The 26,065-nt window shown below is 45.1% G+C and overlaps 1 protein-coding gene across 1 annotated transcript in view; it reads left to right on the forward strand.

The window, feature by feature from the left end:
* Window positions 1–16,467: 16,467 nt before the first annotated feature.
* Window positions 16,468–26,065, forward strand: part of LOC309561003 (carbonic anhydrase 12-like) — a gene marked incomplete at its 3' end in the record, with an annotated part of 33,840 nt that continues 24,242 nt past the window's right edge. Inside the window, exons 1-3 of the mRNA XM_082264711.1 lie at window positions 16,468–16,532; window positions 18,392–18,421; window positions 21,681–21,845. Coding sequence (XP_082120837.1) covers window positions 16,481–16,532; window positions 18,392–18,421; window positions 21,681–21,845 — 247 coding nt within the window. The 5' untranslated portion in view covers window positions 16,468–16,480. The remainder of the gene's footprint in view (window positions 16,533–18,391; window positions 18,422–21,680; window positions 21,846–26,065) is intronic.

The following is a 26,065-nucleotide window of genomic DNA, read 5'->3' on the forward strand; positions in this document are numbered from 1 at the left end:
TGTCTGAAAATTTTTTTATAGTATTTCTTCTGCTGTTTCCGCATTGCTGGATAGAAGGTCATGGCCTGGTCAGCTCTGTCCACACCTCCCATGGTGTTATTGTAATCCAGGGCCAGTTGCGGTTTCAGCACATCTTTTCCCCCTTTTGTATGGACCATGACAGTGGCGGTGTTATGGATGGTGCTCATCAGGCAGACATCTTTTTTGTCGCGCCATCTAAGTGCCAACATTTTGCCTTTCTGCCAGGCAACTAACTCTCCAGGCTTGAGTTTTTTGTTGGCAAAGCTGGGGGGCATGTCACGCCGGTTTGCTCTGACGGTCCCATAAGCATCCGTCTTATGCTGTAGGAGGAACTCAAACAGTTCTGGGGAGGTATAAAAATTGTCTGTAGTGACACAATACCCCTGATCCAGCAGAGGCTCAATCAGCGTCAGAACTGAAGCAGTTGCCATCCCATAGCTGCTGAACCTTGGGTTGAACTTAGTTCCTCTTCCGGTATATAGGACCGAGTTCCAAATATAGCCAGAGCTGGATTCACACAGCATAAAGGATTTTATTCCAAAGCGTGCTCGCTTGGATGCAATATATTGGATCCAGCTAAGTCTCCCTTTATACGCCATAAGACTTTCGTCAATGCAAATGTCTCTTTCTGGGACATAGGACCGCTGGAAGTTTTTCAAAATTAATTGATAAATGTCCCAGATTTTTTTCAGCTTCGGAGCCGGATGAGATGTTTCATCAAACTCCTCATTGTTGGCAAAGTGCAAATATCGCATTATAAGGGAAAATTTGTACTCCGACATTATGGTTCCAAAAAAAGGAGTGGCCAATAATTTGTTGGTGGTCCAATACCACTTCTGCAGGGGTTTCCCCACCACTCCCTGCAGAATAATAAGGCCCAGGAATCTCCAGATATCCGCACTGGTAACGGGTTCCCACATCCCGCTCCTGGAAAACCGCCGATGTGCTGCGGCTTGTTGTTGCTGGTACCGGTTGGTCTCCACAACAATTTTTTCGATGACCTCATCGGTCAAAAAAAGCTGCAGATACGCCAAGGGGTTATCCTCCTCAACATCAACTTTGAGACCAGGCGTTCCGGTATACGGGAACCTTGGGGGCGCTACGTGCTCTGTACTGCAGTCGATCACGCACCACGTACACACATCGCTCGGCACATCATCATCACTAAACTCACTTTCGTCGGATGATGAGCTTTCCTATGCATCGCTGTCACTCCACTCTCCGTGCGATTCGGGATCGCTGTCGCTATCGCCCAGCAGGTCATACATCACTTTTGATGTTGCGGCACGCTTGCTTGAGGCCATGGTCGCTCTGCAATAATCCAGATACAAAGTATGGAAATAATGCAGGAAGTGCAAAGGAGAAAGCACTGGGGGGCATAAAAAGGTCACTTTATTATATTTTGGGAATGTAATCCAATAGGATTACAGTGTGTCAGTGTGTTTGGTGTTTATACTTTTTGAATTTGCCGCCGGTTCCACCCCCCGGCGGACGTCACGTCGCCGGAGACGGAAGCCGGGGCTTACAGACGATCGAGAGGAAGCTCCGCCGCCGGACGCCGCTCTCATACATCGCTGGATCCCGGAGAAAAGGTAAGTGAAACCTCCACCAGGATCCAGCGATCTTCCCAGCGCTACCCCGAGTGTGACTCGGGGTTACCGCTTTTGGCTCAAAAATCTTACCCCGAGTCACACTCGGGAATACCGCTAGGAAGGTTAAACTAAAGTAAAAATTCCTCAATGCTTTACATCGCCTCGTGGCAAAAATGATCTCCCCGTCATGTTCAGTGGGCAGTACCACTCACTGAACGTGACCCTTTTGAGTTAATGGGCCCACGTCACATTCGCCCACAGCTGCGGGCAAAGCATGCAGTTATTGTACTGTGGTGGTTAAATCCAGCGGTGAGGAAGCAAACTAGCACCTTCTCCCCACCTATAGAATGTTCTCTGCTGACACAAATTGATCTTCAGAGGGTAATGCTTGTGTAAACGAGCTCTAAAAGAAACCTATAGAGAAAATAAAAATGACTCTGTTCCATGGAGGGAACACTCTGCTTGCTGTTAGGTACCTGTTAGGTAAAGTCCGAAGTGGAGCTTGAGTGCTGAGGATTCAGGCGAAAAACGTAGTCCGAGATCAGGCCGGCAACAGATCGGGCAAAGTGGTATCCAAACGTAATCCAAAGAATGGTCAGGCAGGCAGAAGTCATACACAAGCTGGCAGTGAAGTACAGATTCGGCAGGCTGAAGAGGGGTCAAGAATACAGGCAACAGTTCATACACAATAGTCAGTAAGAGAGCATACAGCACACCCAGGAAGATATTCCAAAACAAACGGGCATAGAGGAACAGGAAGTGCTGCTATTTAAAGGCTGGTTAAATTGTACATTGTTCACAGCTGGTTAAATTGTACATTGTTCGCAGCTGGCAGCTGGAGGAGCTAGTGAGTCCAAGGTAAGGCATCAGGCTGGAAAATCACTGCAAAAACTCCAGAGCTTCTCTGTGGCACAACAGATAAGGCTGCAAGCTACGAAACAGGGAACCTTCGCTTCAAGGACACCCAGGTACATGACAGGACCCCCTCTCCAATGGACCCCTTCGGGGGCCAGGCGAGGCTTAGCATGAAAAGAGGCATGAAAGCCTCGGATGAGAGCAGGGGCATGCAAATCTTTAGCTGGAACCCAGGAACGGTCTGTGATGGGGTATCCTTTTCAATGAACCAGATATTGTAGGCCACGCCCCGTTTTCTAGAATCCAGAATCTTAGAGACTTCAAACTCATGTTGTCCATCGACAAGAACAAGAGGAGGTAGTTGTTGAGTTCTGGAGTAACGATTGAAGATTGCCCTTTTAAGGAGAGAAACATGGAACACATGGTGTATCCGGAGAGAGGAGGGCAATTTCAACCGATAGGAGATTTGTCCGACTCTAGCAATTACTCTAAAAGGACCAATGAATTGAGGGCCCAATTTGGTAGAGGGTTGCTTCAGTCTTACGTATTTTGTAGACAGCCAAACTCTGTCCCCCACCGCATATGGAGGTATATGGCATCTTTGTCTGTTGGAGAAACGTTCATATCTGCCTGCTAACTTCCGTAGCAATAAGCAAATCTTTTTCCAGTGTAGCAAGATATTCTTCTCCCATTGATCTGCTGCTGGTACACTGGATGAAGGCTGAAGTAATGGAAAGGTCTGAGGGTGATATCCCAGGGCTGCGTAGAATGGTGTGGTATGTAGGGCACTGTGCTAACGAGAGTTAATGGCGAATTCAGCCAAGGGCAAATACTTAGACCAATTGGAGTGTAGCGAGTTGATGTAATGTCGAAGATAGGCTTCAAGGGTCTAGTTAATGCGTTCGGTTTGACCATCTGTTTGCGGGTGATGTGAGGTTGAGAGTGAGAGCGTTAATCCCAGTTTCTTACAAAATGCTCTCCAGAATCAGGAAATGAACTGAGATCCGCGGTCTAAACCGATATTGGTATGTATACCATGATGTTTCACAACATGAGAAAGGAAGAGGGTAGACAGAGCTTTCACTGTAGGTAATCCAGAGAGTGGTACAAAATGAGACATTTTTTAAAAGCGATCCACTATGACCCATATAGCAGTCATGCCATCCGATTTGGGAAACTCTGTAATGAAGTCCATAGTTAAATGGGTCCAAGGCTGGCGAGGTGCAGGAAGAAGTTGTAATAACCCAGCAGGCAATGTGCGAGGTACTTTATTAGCAGCACAGGTTGGACAGGCAGCCACATAGTCTGGAACATCTTTTTTCATATGAGGCCACCAAACATGATGCTGCAAGGTCTTAGGAGTGATTGTGACACCAGGATGACCAGATAAAAAACCATCATGTGCCCAGAGGAGTACAGATTTCCTGAGGCTGGGGGTTACAACCAGGCAACCTGGTGGTACTTTCAGCCCTTGAGGAACACGATTCTGGGTTTCCTGTAACTGTTGGGAAAGAGCTGCAGAGATCTGTGCGACAATCTTGTGAGGTGGAATTTTATATTGTGCGGTGGGTTGATCTTCTTCAGAAGTAACAAACTGTCTGGAAAGAGCATCAGCCTTCCTGTTCTTATGCCATAGGAACATAGGAAAGGACAAAATTAAAATGAGAGAAAAACAGAGCCCATCGAGCTTGACGTGAATTCAAACGTTTGGCAGTTTGAAGATACAGCAGGTTTTTATGGTTGGTCAGGATAGAAAAAGGCTTTAGAGCCCCTTCCAGAAGTTGTCACCATTCGGTTAATGCAAGTTTTATAGCCAGTAGTTCTCGATTCCCAACATCGTAATTCATCTCCGCTGGAGAAAACTTTTTACAAAAAAACACCACTGGATGAATCTTACCGGTCTTAGGTTGTCTCTGGGACAGCACAGCACCTGCTCCTACCTCAGAGGCATCCACCTCAATTATGTACTGGAGATCAGGGTTTGGATGCTGAAGAATTGGAGCCTTTCTGAACATACCCTTTAAAAGCTGGAAAGCTGATTCTGATTCTGAGGGCCACGGTTTGCAATTGGTGCCTTTCCTAGTCATAGCAGTAAGGGGGGCAGCTATGGAGGCAAAACCCTTGATGAAACGCTTGTAGTAATTTGCAAACCCCAGAAAGCTTTGGAGTCCCTTCAAAGTGGTTGGTTGGGGCCATTGCAAGACTGCAGAGAGTTTCTGTGGGTCCATTTGGAAACCGACACTATTGATGATGTATCCAAGAAAAGATATCTGGTTTTGATGAAAACTGCACTTCTCAATCTTTACATAAATGTGGTTTTCTCTCAGCCGCTGTAATACTTGCCTTACATGTGAGCAGTGCTCAAGGTGAGTCTTGGAAAAAAATTAAGATATCATCCAGGTAGATTATCACAAAACTGTTGCTGAAGTCATGAAAAATGTCATTCATGAAACATTGGAAGACAGCAGGAGCGTTACAGAGTCCAAATGGCATAACCAGATACTCATAGTGTCCATTGTGGGTGTTGAAAGCTGTCTTCCACTCATCTCCCTCTCTAATTCAAACCAGATTATAAGCCCCTCGGAGGTCAAGTTTAGTGAAGATAACGGCTCCCTTAAGCACATCAAATAACTCCAGAAAAAGAGGCAATGTGTAGGAGTCTTTTACAGTGATCTAATTTAACCCTTGATAGTCTATGCATGGTCGAAGACCCCCATCCTTCTTTTCGACAAAGAAGAAACCTGCCCCTACTGGAGAAGAAGAGGGTTGAATAAAGATCATTTATGAATAAATTAAACAGGATTGGTCCCAGGACAGAACCCTGGGGGACCCCACTTTCCACACCCGCCCAATCCGAGTACTCCCCATTAATCACCACCCTCTGTACTCTCCCCTGGAGCCAGTTCTCTATCCAGGTACTCACCTTATGGTCCATACCTACCTTCCTTAGTTTGTACAGTAAGCGTTTGTGGGGAACGGTGTCAAAGTCCTTTGCAAAGTCCAGACACACCACATCCACAGGCTTTCCTTTATCTAGGTGGCAGCTCACTTCATCATAGAAGGTTAATAGATTGGTTTGGCACGAACGATTTTTCATGAATCCATGCTGATTACTACTTATAATACCGTTGTAACCAAGGGTAGCCAAGGATAACAGGCAGAAGTGGGGAATCAATAAGAGACAGGATGATTTCCTCTTTATGGAGTGCACCTACCTGAAGGTGATTGTGGTGGTCTCAAACTTGACAAGGCCATCTCCCAACGGCTGTCCATTCAGGGTGATAATGCTCAGGGGTCTAGACTTTGGAACAAATGGGATGTTATTTTCTTTAGCAAAATTCTAATCCAGGAATATACTAGTGGCTCCCGAATCTACAAAAGCCTCACAGGAGACAAGTTTAGAGGCTAAGTGGAAGATTGCGGGTACAGTAGTCTTGGTTTTGGAGGAAGTACTTGTAAGGTCTAACCCAGCTCCTCTGACACTGGTTAGACCCTGCCTTTTACTGGATAGGCTGGACAAACCGATAGCAAATGCCCTTTAAGTCCACAGTATAAGCATAAGCCCAATGCACGCCTCCTTTATCTCTCCAATTCTGAGAGGTGGAGATGGCTGACTTCCATGGGTTCCACAGGAGACTTGGATTCAACAGAAATTTCAGGTTCAGGCTGAGGTGGTGCTTGGAAGTTAGGGGCCAAGCTATATATTGGCCTTGGAAGCTTACGAGTTCTGAGTCTCTCCTGGCACCTTTCATGATACCGGAGATCCAGACGAACACACAACTCTATGGATTTTTCAAGATCTTCTGGGGAGTCCTTATAGACCAATTCATCCTTAATGCGATCTGTAAGACCTTTACGGAAAGCTGCACGTAATGCCCCTGAGTCCCATTTGGTCTCAGCCGCCAGGGTACGGAACTCAATAGCATACTGTGCCACAGTCCTGTTACCTTGTTGTATGTTCAAAAGTGAGCACTCAGCTGCAGAAGCTCTATCTAACTTGTCAAATACAGTCTGAAGAGAAGCCAGAAATCTATCAGCATCTTGCAGCACAGGATCATTGCGTTCCAGGTAAGGAGAGACCCATGCCAGGGCTTTCCCTTTAACAATGAAATTACAAATGTCACTTTGGCAGAAGAAGTACCGAAAGCCCCAGGGTTGTTGCAGAAGTGCAAACGAAAAATGTTTAAAAAACCTCTGCAGTCCTCGGTGTCTCCACCAAACTTTTCAGGTAAGGGAAGTTTGAGGGGCACAGAAGAGGTGGGTTGGATTGGAGCAGGTGTCTGGACAGATACAGAGGAGCCAGGCAAACAGGATTTTAGCATAGCACAAAGTTCATCTAGCTTAGCGTCCAGAGAAGAAATCTGCTCTTCATGAGCTCCAATCAATTGTCTCTTGTCAGGGTCCGGACTGGCGACAGGTGACTGCACTGGAGGTGGATCCTCTGTGTCAGTGAGGGATTGGCGTGGACCATACCAGGGGACCGGTTCTAAGTTACTACCGGTTTTCACCAGAGCCCGCCGCAAGGCGGGATGGACTTGCTGCGGCGGTAGCAACCAGGTCGTATCCTCCGGTAACGGCTCAACCTCAGCTGACAGCTGATTCAGGCGCGGTACAGAAGGACAAGGCAAAGGCAGGGTCAGACGGAGCAAAAGGTCAAGGCAGGCGGCAACGGTTTGTAGTCAGGGGCAACAGCAGAAGGTCTGATACACAGGCAGGGAAAAATACACCAAAAGCTTTCTCAAGGCACCAAAGGCAACAAGATCCGGCAAGGACAGGAAGGGGAAGTGGGTTTTTATAGCATTTGGATTGATTGGACCAGGCACCAATTAGGGGTGCACTGGCCCTTTAAATTTCAGAACAGCGGCGCACGCGCGCCCTAGAGAGCGGGGGCGCGCGCGTCGGGAGGAAGCCAGGGCGAGAGCCGAGCGGGAGGTGAGTGGAGTCCGCGGGCGGGAACGTCCCGCCGCGCGGACCGACTGTGTGAGAAGTGCGGGGGAGCGGCGCTCACGGTCAGGGAAGGTGACCGGAGCGTCGCTACCCGCAGCATGCCTCGAGTGCTCCGGGGACGCTGCAGGACCCGGAGCGCTCGGCGTGACAGTACCCCCCCCTTTGGTCTCCCCCTCTTTTTGGAGCCCAGGAATCTGTGGATGAGCTCTTTGTCGAGGATATTGGACTCAGGCTCCCATGACCTCTCTTCCGGATCACAATTCTCCCAATCAACAAGAAATTTTTTTTTACCTCTGACGACTTTGGAGGCGAGGATGTCTTTCACAGAGAAGACGTCAGAGAACCCAGAGACAGGAGCAGGAACGATGACCTTGGAGGAAAATCGGTTAAGAATGAGGGGTTTGAGGAGGGATACATGAAAGGAGTTAGGAATACGGAGAGAGGGAGGAAGATGGAGTTTGTAAGAGACAGCATTAATTTGGCTTTTGATTTTAAAAGGCCCGAGATAACGTGGACCCAGTTTGTAGCTGGGGACCCGAAACCTGATGTATTTGGCAGAGAGCCACACTCTGTCCCCAGGGGCAAAGACAGGAGGAGTTCTTCTTTTCCTATCTGCATGTCTCTTCATGTGAGAAGAGGCCAAGGTGAGCGACTTTTGAGTCTCTTTCCATATGGAGGAGAAGTCCAGGGTCAAGTCATCAACGGCAGGAACTCCAGAAGAAGTGGGAATGGGGAGGGGGGGCAGCGGGTGACGGCCGTACACCACAAAAAATGGAGATTTGGTGGATGACTCAGAGTCTCTAAAGTTGTAAGAAAATTCGGCCCAGGGCAACAGGTCGACCCAATCATCCTGACGGGAGGAGACAAAATGTCGCAGATAGTCACCAAGGATCTGGTTAACCCTCTCCACTTGTCCATTGGACTGAGGGTGGTAGGCAGAAGAAAAGTTCAATTTGATCTTTAATTGGGTGCAGAGAGCTCTCCAAAACTTTGAGATAAACTGAACGCCTCTATCGGAGACGATATGTGTTGGGAGACCATGGAGACGAAAAATGTGCAAAAAGAATTGCTTTGCCAGCTGTGGCGCAGAAGGGAGACCAGGAAGCTGGAATAAATGTGCCATTTTTGAAAACCTGTCAACCACCACCCATATGACTGTGTTGCCATGGGATACGGGAAGATCCGTGATGAAGTCCATTGCTATGTGGGACCAAGGCTGTTCAGGAACTGGCAGAGGGAGGAGAAGACCTGTAGGCTTCAGGCGGGGAGTTTTATCACGTGCGCAGACAGTGCAGGCCTGAACGAACTCCGTTACGTCTTTCTCAAAGGAAGGCCACCAATAGTGTCTGGCAATTAGCTGAGTCATCTTTTTAATTCCAGCGTGACCCGCCAGGTGAGAGGAGTGACCCCATTTGAGAGTCCGTAGGCGAAGACGTGGAGGAACAAATGTTTTCCCTGGAGGGACTGATACCAGCGAAGCAGGGGCAGTTGAAATCAGACACTCAGGAGGAATGATGTGTTGAGGAACGGTTTCGTCTTCAGAGGCATCGGTGGAGCGTGATAGGGCATCCGCCCTAATGTTCTTATCAGCAGGACGAAAATGGATTTGGAAAGTGAATCGGGCAAAGAACAAAGACCACCTGGCCTGGCGCGGATTAAGGCGCTGGGCAGACTGAAGGTACGAGAGATTTTTGTGGTCAGTGTAGATAGTGATCGGATGAGGGGAACCTTCCAGAAGATGTCTCCATTCTTCTAGTGCCAACTTAATGGCTAGTAGTTCACGATCTCCGATGGCATAATTCTTTTCAGGAGGAGAAAAAGTTTTTGAGAAGAAGCCGCAGGTGACGTTTTTTCCTTTAGCAGACTTTTGAAGAAGAACCGCTCCGGCTCCAACAGAGGAGGCATCCACCTCCAGGAAGAAAGGTTTCAGAGGATCGGGCCTATTCAAGACTGGAGCGGAGGCGAAGGCGGCTTTAAGGCGAGTAAAGGCTTCTTCAGCTTGGGGAGGCCAGGATTTCGGATTCGCTTCTTTCTTGGTTAGTGCCACAATAGGCGCCACGATAGTGGAGAAGTGGGGAACAAACTGGCGGTAATAGTTGGCGAATCCAAGGAAGCGCTGAATAGAGCGAAGTCCTGAGGGGCGTGGCCAATCCAAAACTGCAGAGAGTTTGTCGGGGTCCATTTGAAGACCTTGTCCAGAAACTAGGTATCCCAGAAACGGAAGACAGCTGCTTTCAAAAATACATTTTTCCATTTTGGCGTAAAGATGGTTGGCACGAAGGCGCTGGAGCACTTGACGAACATGGCGAAGGTGTTCCTCCAGGGTGGAGGAGAAGATTAGAATGTCGTCAAGATAGACCACTACACAGGTATACAACATGTCCCGGAAGATCTCGTTGACAAAGTCTTGAAAGACTGCAGGAGCGTTGCACAGGCCGAAAGGCATGACGAGATACTCAAAGTGGCCATCTCTGGTATTAAAAGCGGTTTTCCACTCATCTCCATCACGGATTCTGATGAGATTATAAGCGCCCCTGAGGTCAAGCTTAGTGAAGACCTTTGCTCCGCGCAGACGGTCAAAGAGCTCCGAGATGAGTGGCAAAGGGTAGCGATCCTTTACCGTGATTTTGTTAAGACCGCGGTAGTCAATACATGGGCGTAGTGAGCCATCCTTTTTGGCAACAAAGAAAAATCCTGCTCCGGCAGGAGAAGAAGATTTTCTGATGAAACCTTTCTTGAGATTCTCCTGAACGTACTCCGACATGGCGTTGGTTTCAGGAATGGAGAGAGGGTAAATCCTGCCACGAGGTGGTGTGGTACCGGGAAGCAAATCGATGGGACAGTCATAGGGTCTATGTGGTAGTAAGACCTCTGCCTGTTTCTTGCAGAAAACGTCAGTAAAGTCCTGATAAGCCTTAGGAAGGCCGAGCAATGGTGAGGAGATGGAGACTTGTCTAGTAGGTACCGATTTGAGGCAATGAGTGTGGCAGGTAGACCCCCATGATTTAATGTCCCCAGAGGTCCAGTCGAGGGTAGGAGAGTGGCGCAGGAGCGAGGGCAGGCCAAGAAGGACGTCAGAAATGCAATTCGGTAGAACAAAAAATACAATGGTCTCTTGGTGGAGGACTCCTATGGTCATGAGCACAGGTTCTGTGCGATAACGCACGGTACAGTTCAGATTCTCTCCGTTAACTGTAGTAATGAAGAAGGGCTTGACGAGACGGATCACAGGAATGTTAAAGCGGTTGATGAAGGAGGCTTTAATGAAGTTTCCTGCAGAACCAGAGTCCAAGAAGGCCTCTGCAGGGAAGGAGACTTTAGCAGCAGAAGAAATCCGAACCGGAACAATCAAGCGTGGAGAAGAAGACTTTACACCCAGCGACGCCTCTCCTACAGTCACTAGGTGCGAGCGTTTCCCTGACGCTGTGGACGAACTGGACAGTCCTTTAAGAAGTGTTCGGAACTCGCACAGTATAAGCATAAATTCTCGTTCCTCCGGCGAGACCTTTCTTGCTGGGTCAGGCGAGCCCGATCCACTTGCATGGCCTCCTCGGCGGAAGGCACAGTAACCGGCTGCAAAGGTTGCTGGAAGAGAGGTGCCAGGCGTGGAAATCGCCTGTTGCGAACCAGATTCTTTTCTTGGCGAAGTTCCTGACGTCTTTCAATGAAACGCATATCTATGCGAGTAGCCAACTGGATGAGTTCTGTCAGGGAGTCAGGTATCTCTCATGCGGCCAGAGAATCCTTGATATGGCTGGATAAACCTTTTTTAAAAGTTGCGCAGAGGGCGTCGTTGTTCCAAGTCAGTTCGGAGGCCAGTGTGCGAAATTGTATAGCATATTCGCCTACTGTAGCGTCTCCTTGGACGAGGTTTAGCAAGGCCGTTTCTGCTGACGAGGCACGGGTAGGTTCCTCGAAGACACTGCGGACTTCAGAGACGAAAGACTGGACAGAGGCAGTGGCAGGATCGTTGCGGTCCCAGAGTGGCGTGGCCCAGGCCAAGGCCTTCCCAGACAATAAGCTGACCATGAAGGCCACCTTAGATCGTTCCGTAGGAAACTGGTCGGCCAACATCTCCAGGTGCAGGGAACATTGGGACAAGAATCCCCGGCACATCTTAGAATCCCCATCAAACTTGTCCGGGAGAGACAAACGGATTCTAGCGGAGGTGGCGGCCACCGGCTGCGGAGGTGGAGCGGAAGCAGAAGCAGGCGGCTGCTGCCGTCTGGGAAGAAGCTGTTGCAGCATGGCGGTCAACTGTGCCAACTGTTGACCTTGCTGAGCAATCTGCTGGGACTGCTGGGCAACCACGGTAGAGATGTCAGCGAGACTAGGCAGGGGCACATCAGCGGGATCCATGGCCGGATCTACTGTCAGGGTCCGGACTGGCGGCAGGTGACTGCACTGGAGGTGGATCCTCTGTTTCAGTGAGGGATTGGCGTGGACCGTACCAGGGGACCGGTTCTAAGTTACTACCGGTTTTCACCAGAGCCCGCCGCAAGGCGGGATGGACTTGCTGCGGCGGTAGCAACCAGGTCGTATCCTCCCGGTAACGGCTCAACCTCAAAGACAGCTGATTCAGGCGCGGTACAGAAGGACAAGGCAAAGGCAGGGTCAGACGGAGCAAAAGGTCAAGGCAGGCGGCAACGGTTTGTAGTCAGGGGCAACAGCAGAAGGTCTGATACACAGGCAGGGAAAAATACACCAAAAGCTTTCTCAAGGCACCAAAGGCAACAAGATCCGGCAAGGACAGGAAGGGGAAGTGGGTTTTTATAGCATTTGGACTGATTGGACCAGGCACCAATTAGTGGTGCACTGGCCCTTTAAATTTCAGAACAGCGGCGCGCGCGCCCTAGAGAGCGGGGCCGCGCGCGCCGGGAGGAAGCCAGCTCTTTACCATGTGACCGGCTGTGTCCCATCACAGCCGGCCACATGCACTTCCCTCATGCACGCCACTCGTGCATGCCCCCAGGGGCGCGCAGAGCGGCAATCGGGGATGGAGATTGTCACTCTCACACAGTCCATCCCTGATCAGAGTAAAGAGCCAATGAAATTGGCTCTTTACCACGTGACCGGCTGTGTCCAATCACAGCCGGTCACAGAATGTCAACAGAGACCACGGTAACTAGCTGTTACCGTGTTCTTCTCCTCACACACTGATCCTGTGTGAAGAGGAGATTGCAGTAACAGCTAGTTACCGATTATAGTGCACCCTAAAACACACTGCTTGCCACCCCAATAAAGAATACCTGTCACTAGCCCCTCAAAGCACCTGTCACTAGCCCATCAAAGAAGCGGTCACCAGCCCATCAGAGTACCCGAGTACCTGTCACCAGCCCATCAGGTACTCTGATGACAGGTATTTGGGTACTCTGATGGGCTGGTGACAGGTACTCAGGTACTCTGATGGGCTGGTGACAGGTACTTGGGTACTCTGATTACAGGTACTCGGCTACTCCAATGACAGGTACTCGGGTACTCTGGGTACCTGTCATTAGAGTACCCGAGTACCTGTCATCAGAGTACCCGAGTACCTGTCACAAGCCCATCAGATTACCCGAGTAACTCTCTGTATCCCATCAGAGTACCCGAGTACCTGTCTCCAGCCCAGAGTATCCGAGTACCTCTCTGCAGCCCATCAGAGTACCCGAGAACATGTCATCAGCATGCCCAAGTACCTGTCACCAGTCCACCAGGGTACCCAAGTACCTGTCATCAGAGTACCTATCTGCAGTCCATCAGAATACCTGAGTACCTGTCTCCAGCCCATCAGGGTATCTGAGGACCTATCTGCAGCCCAATAAAGTACCTGAGTACCTGTCTCCTGCCCATCAAAGTATCCGGGTACCTGTCTCCAGCCCATCAGAGTACCCGAATACCTCTCTGCAGCCCATCATAGTACCCGAGTACCTCTCAGTAGCCCAGAGTATCCAAGTACCTGTCTCCAGCCCAGAGTACCCGAGTACCTGTCTCCAGCCCAGAGTGCCCGAGGACCTATCTTCAGCCCATGAAATTACCCGAGTACCTGTCTCCAGCCCAGAGTACCCGAGTACCTGTCTCCAGCCCAGAGTGCCCGAGGACCTATCTTCAGCCCATGAAATTACCCGAGTACCTGTCTCTAGCCCATCGAAATACCCAAGTAGCTCTCTGAAGCTCATCAGAGTACCTTTCTGAAGCCGATCAGTGTACCTGAGTACCTGTCTGCAGCTCATCAGAGTACCTGAGTACCTATATGCAGCCCATGCCTCCTAGAATATGTGTTGGGTGTTTGCTTTCCAAAATGGGGTCATTTTGTGGGCGTTTCCATTGTCCTGGTGTTCCAGGGCCTTCAAAAGTGTGATAGATTCTAATGAAATTATATGTGTAATTTATGCTCCTAGAAAACCTGACGGTGCTCCTTGAATGTTGGGTCTCTGTATGTGGCTATGCTGTGACAAAGTCCAACATATGTGGTATCGCCATACTCAGGAGGAGTGTTTTGGGGTGTCATTTTTACTATGTACATGCTATGTGTTAGAAATATCTTATAAATTGACAACTTTGTGTAAAAAAAAAAAATTGGTTTTAATTTCTTTCCACATTTTCCAAAAACTTGTGGGAAAAAATGACATGTTCAAAAGACTCATTATGCCTTATAGAATATACATTGGGGTGTTTGCTTTCCAAAATGGGGTCATTTTATGGGGGTTTCCATTGTCCTGGTGCTCCAGGGCCTTCAAAAGTGTGATAGGTCGTTAGGAAATTATATGTGTAATTTATGCTCCTAGAACACCTGACGGTGCTCCCTGCATGTTGGGCCTCTGTATGTGGCCAGGCTGTGTAAAAGTCTCAAACATGTGATATTTCCATACTCAGGAGTAGCAGAATGTATTTTGGGGTGTAATTGCAAGTATGCCAATAAAGTGTGTGAGAAATAACTTGTTATTATGACAATTTTGTGTAAAAAAAAAAAAATGTCTTCATTTTCCCAAGAATTGTGGGAAAAAATTACAACTTCAAAAAACTCACCATGCCTCTTACTAAATACCTTGGAATGTCTACCTTCCAAAAAGGGGTCATTTGTTTTTTTTTTTTTACTATCCTGACATTTCAGGGCCTCAAGAGATGAAGTAGGCCGTCGGTACATCAGGTGTGATTAGGTGTGATCAATTTTCAATGATTGGCACCATAGCTTGTAGACTCTATTTCACACAGACTAAATAATAACCACTAATTTGGGTTATTTTTACCAAAGATATGTAGTAGTATAAGTTTTGGCCCAAATTTATGAAAAAAATTACTTATTTGCAAAATTTTATAATAGAAACTAAAATAAAATGTTTTTATTTTCAAAATTTCCGCTCTTTTTTCACTTATATCGCAAAAAATTAAAAAACCCAGTAGTGATTAAATACTACCAAAAGAAAGCTCTATTTGTGTGAAAAAAATGATAAAAAATTTGATTGGGTACAGCGTTGCATGACTGAGTAATTATCATTCAAAGTGTGAGAGAGCAGAAAGCTGAAAATTGGTTTGGGCAGGAAGGGGGTGTAACTGCACTGTATGGAATTGGTTAAACTGTACTATAAAATGCGCCCAATGGTCAAAAGTACAGTTTATATGCGGTAAGCGTATATTGTAGTGTTTACCACTGCTGTGACCTTTACATTTTTACTAAATGTGTAGTTATTCTATTTAAATGTTGACAATTTTAGTTGTAATGACTGAGTAAATATAACTGCCCCATGTAAAAGTATAATAACAAATGTCCAAAAACATAGTGTTTTTAGACACCTTATGCCATAGCACTCCATAGTTCCTCTCTGATTCCTACCATGTCCTGTGTGTTTGCTGGCATCTGCAGGATATGGATGGTATTTGCTCACTCCTAGGCATGCCCCCTATGGGACATTGCTTAGCACTTGTGATTAGCCATTCAGCTGCTGAGGCCTATTCAAGATGGTAACCTAATAATTTTTGACTTCATACCAACCACCAGAGTCTACTGTTCGACCTCCACTAATAATGTATGCCCTGATGAAGGGGAATATTTGAGCTGCTGAAAACATTTAGGCCGACCACAGGTTGCAGGAAAGAAATTAGCTTGATTCCCCCATCAACACAGACAGTGTTGATGTGGGAATCCTTCCTGCCAGCCATTGCCTTTTCCCAGTGGGGGAAGCCATCCCCATCGGAAGAAGACAGAGCTTGCAATAATCGCAATAAAATCCAGCAGGCTGGTTGTACCCAAGTTTATTGATCTATCAACTTGGGTACATTTAGTCTTCCCATCAATGTTTCAAATCTAGTCTGGTTCCTGCTGAACCGCCTGAGATTCGAACTGTCTGTGGCTGGCCTTGGCCAATATTGGACTTTTATTGGGCTGCCTTAGTGAAATAAAAATATGTGTTGGACTCTAAAGAGTGTCACCCCTGGTATTTTTCATAAGCTGTGGTGTAAAGTGTCAAGGATATTGATGTAATGGAGGGAGTGGGCAAAAATGCAACATTTTTGACAGATGTAGTTCAGGGAACCGACAAAAATACAACATTTTTTACCTTTTCTATCCTGCATTGCATATTATTTGCTACCCAAAAAGGAAACTAGATCAAAATGTGAACTAAATATTTTTTGTTTTACCAGCTCTTTTGAAATCAATTTCCTGGTTTTCCATTAGACATTAGACAATGCTCTCAACTGGTGTTGAAAACATTCACATGGGCCTCCAACAGGTCTTTACTTAGAATCCCAATTCACTGGTTCAGTCAGAGTTGCTGAAACTTTTTTTGGTCCAGCTCATCTCTAACTAAACAGTTTGAAAATGTCCATGCAGAACAGGCAAATCCAGGCAGGCCCCTAAGGTAGACCTTGCTTCAAGTGACAGCTTTCAGTTGGCCATTCATCTCTATTGGCACTGCAGAGCCAATTTTATTCTGTTGCTCCACAACCGTGACAATGGAATTGAAGCAAACATTTTACCATGAGCCCTGGATGTGTGTCTGCTTAGCTCACATCCTAAATCATATATTCAAAGCTATTATTTATATTTCTATAATTTTTTTTCCAGTGTGTGGAAGACTGTGAAGATGCTCATCCTGATCGGCATTTTTTCCCTTGCTCTTTGCTGCCAGGCTTCAGGTACGTTGGGTGTTTATAATGTTGGTTAAAAAGGTAATTTTTTTACCAGGTAGGAATGGATGACTAGCATTTCTGTTTATAGCTGATTTTCTAAGCTCCTTGGAGGTAAAGGAACCCAAGTGACCCCTTATTCTAAAAAAGATGTGTGTACTTACCTACCTTTACTCTGCTCTGGTCCAGTCGCGTGGCCCCACATCTCCAGCATTTTTGTGTTGGTGAGCTGCTGCTAAAGAAATTAGCGCCAACAACAGCTGGGCCATGGGGGCCTATGGGTGACATTACTGCTCCTGAAATTTTATAGCTGTTGTCGAGCATTTCCTGAGTCAGAACTGCAGGATCACGTGACCAGACTAGAGCAGATTAAGATAGGTAAGTATCCACATCTTTTTTATACAGGTTAGGCAGGATAGGTAGGAGGGGGAAGGAACATTTTAAGAATAGTTATAGTTAGGGTTTTCTTCCACTTTAACTCTGACATTAGATATAGTATAGTTGCATACTTGTTCCACAACAGTAAGTCAAACCTTTCTGAACCCAGTTGGTTAGTATACTAGTAAAAAAGTGTCTAGAAAGCGCTAGTACCAAAACAAGTCAAGCTGCCAGCACAACATAATTGATAAACAAATTATAAAATAACAAGCGGAAGAAAAAAGTGCAGTGCTAATGAGTGTACATAATATACAAGAGTAGAATTGAACATATATATATAAAATATATAGGATATTGTGAAATAAAGTCCAATACTGAAATAGGGCTTAAATAAAAGTCCAAAAGAAGTGATCCACCTTGTTGGTATACATATATAAATCCAAACGGGATGAAAAGAATCCCAACACCAAGTGAACAGTAAAAGTGGGCTCTCACCAGATCAAATGGGTCTGAATTGCCATATAGCAAACAGACCTGTTCAGGCTTTACAAGGTGATCCTGATTCCTCCTACGATCATTACCATGGAAGTAGTTTTCAGCTCATAAGGTGGTAGGCAGAGGGATGGAAGTCTCTTAAGACCAGATGACATGAAAACCAGAAAAAGGTGTGCACATAGCGTAATATTGCATGGTAACAGGAAATGTATTAAAATTAAGTTCTACTGCGAGCTCCTGACGCGTATCGTCCGCACAGACATCATCAGAGGATATTGCTCGTTGTGTAGGAGGAATATAACTATATTTATAGGTCAGTATACTAGCCAGAAAATTAGCAGCAAAAAGTTTCCCAACAGTTCCTGTTAGACTGTCAATTGCTATATCAACTTCTGTCAAGCAGGAACGGCCATAGATTGATCAAAATTGAGCCAGGCCCTGCTTAATGGCCACATTTTGATCCATCTAAGGACAGCTTAACCCTGCACTTCAGAAAAAAGTCAGCAGCAATACATATCCCTGTAACTGTGGTTTTAGTAGGATCATTGTCCAAAAAATCTCATGCACTAAATCCGATATTTAAATTCTGATGGCTATATAAATGCAAATAGGCTGTTCACTTTGCAAGGGGAGTTTCCCTTGGCATTGACATTTTCACCAGAGCTTTATTAAATGAAGTAAGGCTTTGCTGACTTCCATCATTTAATCATGTGCACTTCATTGAGTAGTATTTGCAAAGTGAAATTTCACCACATTCACCAAGCTCTGGGGAAATTTCCCTTGCAAAGTGGGATTTCCTTTGCAAAGTGAACAGCCTATTTTCCCATTTTAGTAAATCAATTTAAATGTATCAGTTTATTAGATTTGATAACCTATGTGCAAAGTGTCCAGCACAAAAATAAATTATCTATACTTAAACAACTCACATATTCTATCAGTGATGATGTTTAACTATTCATGTTTTGAATGCTCTTGTATTTGATTCTGTATTTTAGAAGACTGGTGCTACGGAGACCCTCTATGCGGTAAGTATGTTTGTTTCTAATAAATAATTGTTTTTCTCTAATAAAATATTTTATTTATTTAATACAAGAAATGTTAAATACATTATTTGGCATGAAATAATAGATTGTAGGGATAAAAAACGATACAGTGGTGAAATAATAATTGGGATTAAACAGTCTACAGGTCCGTCAACATTGTGGCTCCACGGAACTGAGTATAAGCATATCGCTCCCGTGGGATCTTTGAAAAAAGTTTTCTATCCCAACACACACACACACAGCTATACAAATATCCATCTTTTTTTTGTTTAGTTACTTTTTTTTAATGAATAAGTTTTGGCCCACCTCCCATCCTGTTTCCTTGCCTAAGAGAATGATGTCAGTGCCCCTAATGCCTCCTGGAATATGTTATGTGCATATCCTAGGAGGCACAGGTAGCTCTACAGTAATTCCATTCACTAGAGGGGGGAGGGGAGAGGGGCGGGCCTAGCAGCACATCATTATAAGGCAGCACCTGAACCCTGAAGCGCCGGCAATCTCCCAATGATGGCACAGGAGAACATGGCGGCGCAGGACCCCAACAATGGCTGCAAAGGAGAGGACCTCCACAGGAAAATACTGCGTCTGCTGGACGGATGAGTATCTGAACTGTGCACCACACAACATCTGATAAGCAGGGTAAAAAAGAAAAATTATGGGGGGAGTTCCTCTTTAATAAACTAAAAGAAGAATCAGTGCAGTATAAAAAAAAAAGGGGGTAGCCAAGAAGGCAATGAAAACCATTCCAGAACCCTCCACCCTATTCAAAATTACAACATAGTCAAAAAAAATCACAACATTTGGTCCAGACCACTCAAAATATAGTTGCCATTCATTCACACTAAGTCACACCAAAACTGCCTATCCCTTCTAACGGGCAATAATGACATTGGTTCCTAAATACTATGAGGGATTTTAATCTTATTAGGTCATAACTATGGCAGGTGTCTTGAGAATGATCAAAAAAATTTTTTTTAATTTTCTTGTATTTTTTGATACCATGAAAATAATTATTAGCTAGGCCACGGATGTCCCATTATACATAACCTCTATGTATATGGCCATTTTTTTAGACATAGTAGTTAGAAGTGTACCTATGTTTTGGGGGAACACCACCTAAACAGGTTGCTGGGTCAGCTTGGATTACTTTCTTTTTAGGGTAGCCAAGAAGAACTTGCTCATGTAATCTGTAATAGCACACAGGGAAGAAAAATTGGGGAAGTACCACAGGGAAGTAAAAAATAAATAAATGGTAAAGTAAAAAACAGGGATTTGTTTTGTGGGTAGTACAGTAAACCCCCCTCCATTGCGGGGGTTACGTTCCGGACCCAGCCGCGAAAAGTGAAAATCTGCGAAATAGAAAAACCCTATTAAAATGCATTGTAGGCATGTTTTTTTTACTGTCACTGTACGTGTAAAAGCATTTTAAGGTCTTTAAAAACACTTTTAAAACAATAGAAACTCATTTAAACACATAAAAGATACTGAGAGACATAGCAAGAGCTATGGAAAGCACAAAAATATTTCATTTTCAATCATTTATATAGTAAAATAACATTACAAAAAAAAAACGCAATATGCCGGGACCACAAAAACTGAACCGCGATGGAGCAGGGGTTTACTGTATTAAACTTCCCAACTGAATTTACATCAGGTATCTATAGGTTGCTGCATTTGTGTTTTTGGGTGTCCTGGTGGTCCCAAAATACTAGTGTGTATGTTAGGGCAGCAATATGGAGTGTGATATGGGGAATTTGATCCTGTTCCCAATCCATATGCTGCTTCATCAGAGCCTTGGGGGCACTCTGCACATGCTCAGTGTGGTGTGTATTGATAGTTTTTTTTTTTTTTGGGGGGGGGGGGGTGCATGTGATCAGTACAGGGCCAATTAACACTGTCCAGATATACTTTTATGGGTCATGAACCCTTTATAAGACAGTCAAAAGAGAAAATCTTCCTACAATCTTTAACAAGACACTCCTAAAAATCACAAGACTGTTGATGAGAAAAGGTACAGTATGTAGCGGTTCATATATATATATATATATATATATATATATATATATATATATAAAATTGCATGTCCATGTTCTGTGTACTGTGGGAGACCTGATATAGTGAACGCAGGGACCTGGGTTTAGTAACACTTTTAAGATAGTTTTCTCTGCTCATAAGACATCTGCTGGAGCTTCTCAAACTGACTCCTTGATGGTCCTGTGTCCTTTTTAAACCCATTTATATAGTGGCAGGGACTCTCACTGTCACTGGAGCCATATTCAAGCTTCCAGTAGTCAGAGTGGGGGTGGGTAGTGACTGCTCCTATACCCTCCTAGCATTTTTCCATAGAGCAATTCTCCTTTAGCTGGTGGTGGGTCACCCAGCATCTGAGCACTGAGAGAGGATCACAATATGCAACTTCTATACCAATGAACACCAGTAATTCAAATTAATAAACACATTTGCCATGTCTGCAGCATGAAAGGTGCACACACAACTGGGACCATAATGTAAGTGCTACATACAATCCACAAACCACTGGCTGAACAAAGCGATTTAAGAGGTAGTCATGATATGCACACTGATTAGTGAATACAAGGCACTTTAAAAATGGCTGCATTCAGCATTTTCAACAAATTCTCCATAATGTGTAATTACAGATGTACTAGGAGGATCCTTGTTACCATGATGGGTTCACTAAGAAAACAATAACCCTTAGCTCAGAGATAATGTTGGCAATAGAGGCTATAAGACACATTGCGGAACTCTGTAAAAATAAAAACGTAGAGGCTTTTAAATGCGAATATAATAATTTTTATATAAACAAAATTCAAATTTTATTTGACAATTAAGTATGGCTGCTGCATAAGCCATTTGTATTATCATTCAATTTCGGCCTGCAAACAGATTTTATTTTCTATAACTGGCCTTTTTAGTATACCCAACTGCACCTCTTTGTACTTGGCTGAATACCTCCCTAGAGGAATGCAAGTATCATGGCATCATTGGCATCACCCATAGGTTATCTGTGGTGACAAGTTTGCATACCTGGGGTGGGGTGCAATGTTTCTTACTGCAATCCTGACATTCTCAACATCTGTAGAACAAAAGCAGTTAAGGATCTGCAAAGAAATCTACTAAATTCCATGAAATCCTATATTTCAATATGTACACATAGAGTACACCAAAGGTTTGGTAAATATATTTTATCTAACAGATCGCATATATGTATTTTACTTATTAGATCCTGCAACCTGGAGCACACATTATCCAATCTGTGGACAGAACTCCCAGTCACCTATTAATATCATAACATACAAGACCAAAAGCTCCTTTAGCCTGGGCCCTCTACAAGTTACTGGTATATCAGAATCTTCGACAGCTGTTCTCACTAATAACGGGCACACAGGTAAGTGTGTAATTTTCAGATACATTTCTTATGAAATGTTTATTTTAAGGAAAATGCCACCATTAATCAATTTTTTTTTTCCAAAACTCCCATTCTGCGATTATCAAAATCACTTTGCTTCTCAATGATCCTCTTAAACTTCTATGAAGATGTGTTCTTCTCTTTAAGTAGAAATTTTGCAAATCAAGTAATTCGATAGTAATTAACATCAACCATGCACTAAAATGAAAGCCAGGTCGTAGAAAGAGTTTTTGTTGCCTTTTGTTTTTTTCAATTCTTCAATTTTTTAAAGCTTTCACTGTGGGTTTATTTTATTCAAAAGGGATATGAGGTGTGGGGGGGCTGGAACATAGGTGAACCTTGCAAGGAAGGCAAGTACAAACCAGAGGCCCATGGGCCAGTGATTCGGCCCCCCTCCCACTCTCCCTCTTCCAGGCCTCCTCCTGACCCCCATTCCAGGCTGAAGCTCTGCTCTAAGTACACTCTACTTACCGGCCAGGTACCCAGCCATCAGCGGGTAGTTGGGGGAGCTGGAACAGCTCAGTCGGAGCTGCCTGGGGGAGGAGATTCTCCAGTGAGGCATGGAAACAGCCTCTGCTCAGACACAGTTTACACCATCAGTGCTGCAGGAGGGAGGCCTGCGCTATTTGTCCTTGTCTTGATCCAACACTCAGTAGGTCAGCAGTGGGGACATTTTACTTCTCTTTACCAGAAATCCTTTAGGCATGTCTGTGGCAGAAGCGGTACAGCCTTTTTGGGGGGCAATTGCCCCCCTGCCTCTTGGCCCAGTCCTCCCCTGGGTGGGGGTGTGTGCAACATAAGTGGACCTTGGAAGAGTGGGGGGCTGCAACATACTGTAAGCAGACATTGCCAGGTTGGGGGGTTCTGCAACATTAGTGGACCTTGTAAGAATGGGAGGCAGCAACATAGGTGGACCTTGCATTTTTGTTCCGCTTTAAGGACCTATACAATAAGGTGTGTGAGTTTTTACCATCACATGTAGGTTGTTGAGCGCTTGAAAACCCAAACACAACGATAGATGTTACCAGCTTTAAAGAATACTTCAACAAAGGGAGCATAAAGTCCAGGTAGAAGTATAAGCAATCTTCAAGGAAACACAGGTTATTTTCCAACACAGTCCTTACAGAGGTCGATTTCGAAATTGTCAAAAGTGCAGTCATAAGCTGGTTGATCCCTGAACTGTGACTGAACCCACTATCTAGACGACCACCTTCTTGGAACAAATGCTGACCTATACAGATCCAGCTCATTGATCACTGTAGGCAGTTGTGTACTGATATGCATCGCTGCACTTCTCTTTTTCCCCAAAATGTACCCTTAGCCCTATGGTATGGTTTGGGGAAGCCTTCCAAGACTCAGTAGTCACATAGGCATCTAAAGAACAACCTGGAGCAGTATAGTAAAAACCTCTTTGTGACATTTACATTTTAGAGGTGGACTATTGAAGCTGTGGCTGTGGTAACGCTGTTACTTTGTACTTGCTCCAGTTTTTGTTCGAGATGTGACTTTTGCCAATGTGACTGCATGGAAAATTAACCCAATTAATTATTAATATAAATGTGTTCACTAATATGTGGAATATGCTAAAGGCCTTCATATAGGGTTGTCCTCACTCAAGAATCTAATTTTATACATTAGGAAAACCATAAGCCTGAGTCGGGGTCTATAAACTTTTCAGTATGAGGGCCACGTTGTGTATTTTACAATTATTCGCAGGAAGAAAAAATAAATCAGTTTTTATAAATGATTGAGTCCCCCTTATATTAGGGTCACCATCAATGTCCTCATTACATTCGATCCCCATCATAGTTCCCCTTACATCAGGGCCTCCATCAGAATCTTCCTTACATTACATTCCCCCCTTACATCAGGATTCCCATTAGTCTCTCCTTACATCAGTGTCCCTATTAGAGACCCCCTTACATCAGATTCCCCATCAGAGCCCCCCCTTATATAAGGGTTCCCATCAGAGTCCCCTGTTACATCAGAGTCCCTATCAGAGTCCGCCTTTACCATGTTAGGCCTACAGGGTGGCTTTAGCAAAAGGATGTGAGCCAGATCAAGTGTGCAGAGAGGACGTTCCATCTTCCTATGCATGCTGGGATAAAAAGGACCTTGGTTCTTGGATTCCAGAAGCCCTAGCAGCCAGCAACGGGGGAATGATGACAGCACAGTGGAGGGAAAACACTTAAATGCAGACATAGCAGACCTCCATACACCACTGCCATCATGGCTCCATATAATAATAGGTCTCCATGGCTTGGTGGCTTTGTAGCCAAAATTTACAAATGCTGTCATGAGATGTTGATTCTCCAGCTTTTTGAAGTTCACAATGCAGCCTTCTAGGTAGGTAATTTACTTTCATCCTCATATCATGAGAAAATACTTTTCTTACAAGAAAATTATCTTCTTGAGATTGAGTTGTATAGGTACTGGACAGATTTATATATTAATAGACCACTGTTCACCAAACCAAAATCCCAGGATCTGCAGAGTAACGTTATTTGGGTTAAAAAAGATGTTAAGCAGGAAGGAGTTCCATCAAAATACTAATATAGGGTCTCTGATTTGCAGTCATTGACCTCATTTTATGTTTGCAAAATTAATGCTCATCTGTCCTATACATTGCCATACATTGTTAAAAGTTAACTATCAAGACAATCCTGCCATTCAGCCTGTAGTACCACAATATTCTGTATCTGCTTGCCGACTGTATAACTTAAATTCACGGCGACAAGGTGGCTCTGCTGTGCAGGATCACATACCTAGTACAGGATCCTTTCGGGCCTGGGGCGCAAACTCGATGTCCCCCTTTAACGCTCCTGCGTTTTTATTGTAGGCTGGATTTGCAGCTGCAAAATCTCCACTCAGTAGTCATGTAGAGATGTGTTGAATACCAGATCCAACTCTCCAGGACTCATCACCGTGGGCCTGTCAGCTTCAACATACAGATATATACACACTCAATGAGATGTTCCTGGAGTGATAGGATGTATATGATAGTATGAAGGTGATGTGCTGAAGGGACAGGTGTGAACAGTGACAAGGATGGTAATCACTTGATAGGTTTTGTATAGGAGAGTTCAAGATGGTATTTAGGAATGCAGATAGGTTAGTATCGAGTATGCTAACAGGTGGTGAGGACAGCAGATGACAAATACAGGATAGACTAACCCAGTGCAAGGATAGATAGTAGTAGACAGGAGAGCTAGCAATCTATGCAGCAGTGCAGATGATAGATGGTAGTAGGCTGAAGAGCTAGCAATCTATGTAACAGTGCAGATGATAGGATAGTATAGATAAGTAGTAACAGTCCTTAATGTGCATAGGTAGATAGTGCAATAAGGTTATGGAGGGTTCCCCTGCGGGGTACTTATCACTTGTAATGTTAGTAGTTTAGAGAGGTCCAGTAGATAAGGAATGATCCGGTCGCGAGATACAGGGATCAGTAGCGAGGTTCCGGTCTGCTCCAGGTAAAGGGAATGGCTGGAGGTTCCGATCGAGAGACAGGCTTGAAAGCATGTGGATAACAAGGCAGGTTGAACGAACAATGTGAGTGAGACCGCCGGCGGTTGAAATAGCCGCTCTGCGGCGCTCAGCAGTGACATCATCGTTCTTAAAGGTATATGCGTACCACCTGAAGAGAAAGGTGGGACGCATTACAGAGAAAGTGGTGATTAAGGGTACCGGAGGTACCGGAATCTTACAGTACCCCCCCTTAAGGCCGGCTCCGGAAGGCCTATAGGACAGGTTTCTCTGGGTGTTTTGAGTGAAAGTTCCGTATAAGTCTAGGCGCATGAATATCAGAGGTATCTAGCCAGGTGTCGTCTTGGGGTCCATAGTTCTTCCATCTTATGAGATACTGGAGTCTTCCTCTATGGATGCGAGAATCCAAAATTTCCTTGATCTCATACTCTTCTCCGCCTTCAACTTGTATTGGAGGTGGAGGCAAGATGGTAGGCCTTATTCCTTGGTTAGGAACATGGGGCTTCAGTAGCGACACATAGAAGATGGGATGGATCTTGAGATCTGCTGGTAGGGTGAGCTGTATTGCAGCTTTTCCGATAAGTTTTTTAATTGGGAAGGGTCCCAAAAATAAAGGTCCAAGCTTCTTGCTAGGGATTTTTAATCTTAAGTTCTTTGTCGATAGCCAAACAAGGTCCCCAATAGCATACTGAGGAGAAGGTCTTCTACGAAGG

This window comes from Pelophylax lessonae (assembly GCF_965119305.1).
Source record: "Pelophylax lessonae genome assembly, chromosome: 7".
Taxonomy (NCBI): Eukaryota; Metazoa; Chordata; class Amphibia; order Anura; family Ranidae; genus Pelophylax; species Pelophylax lessonae.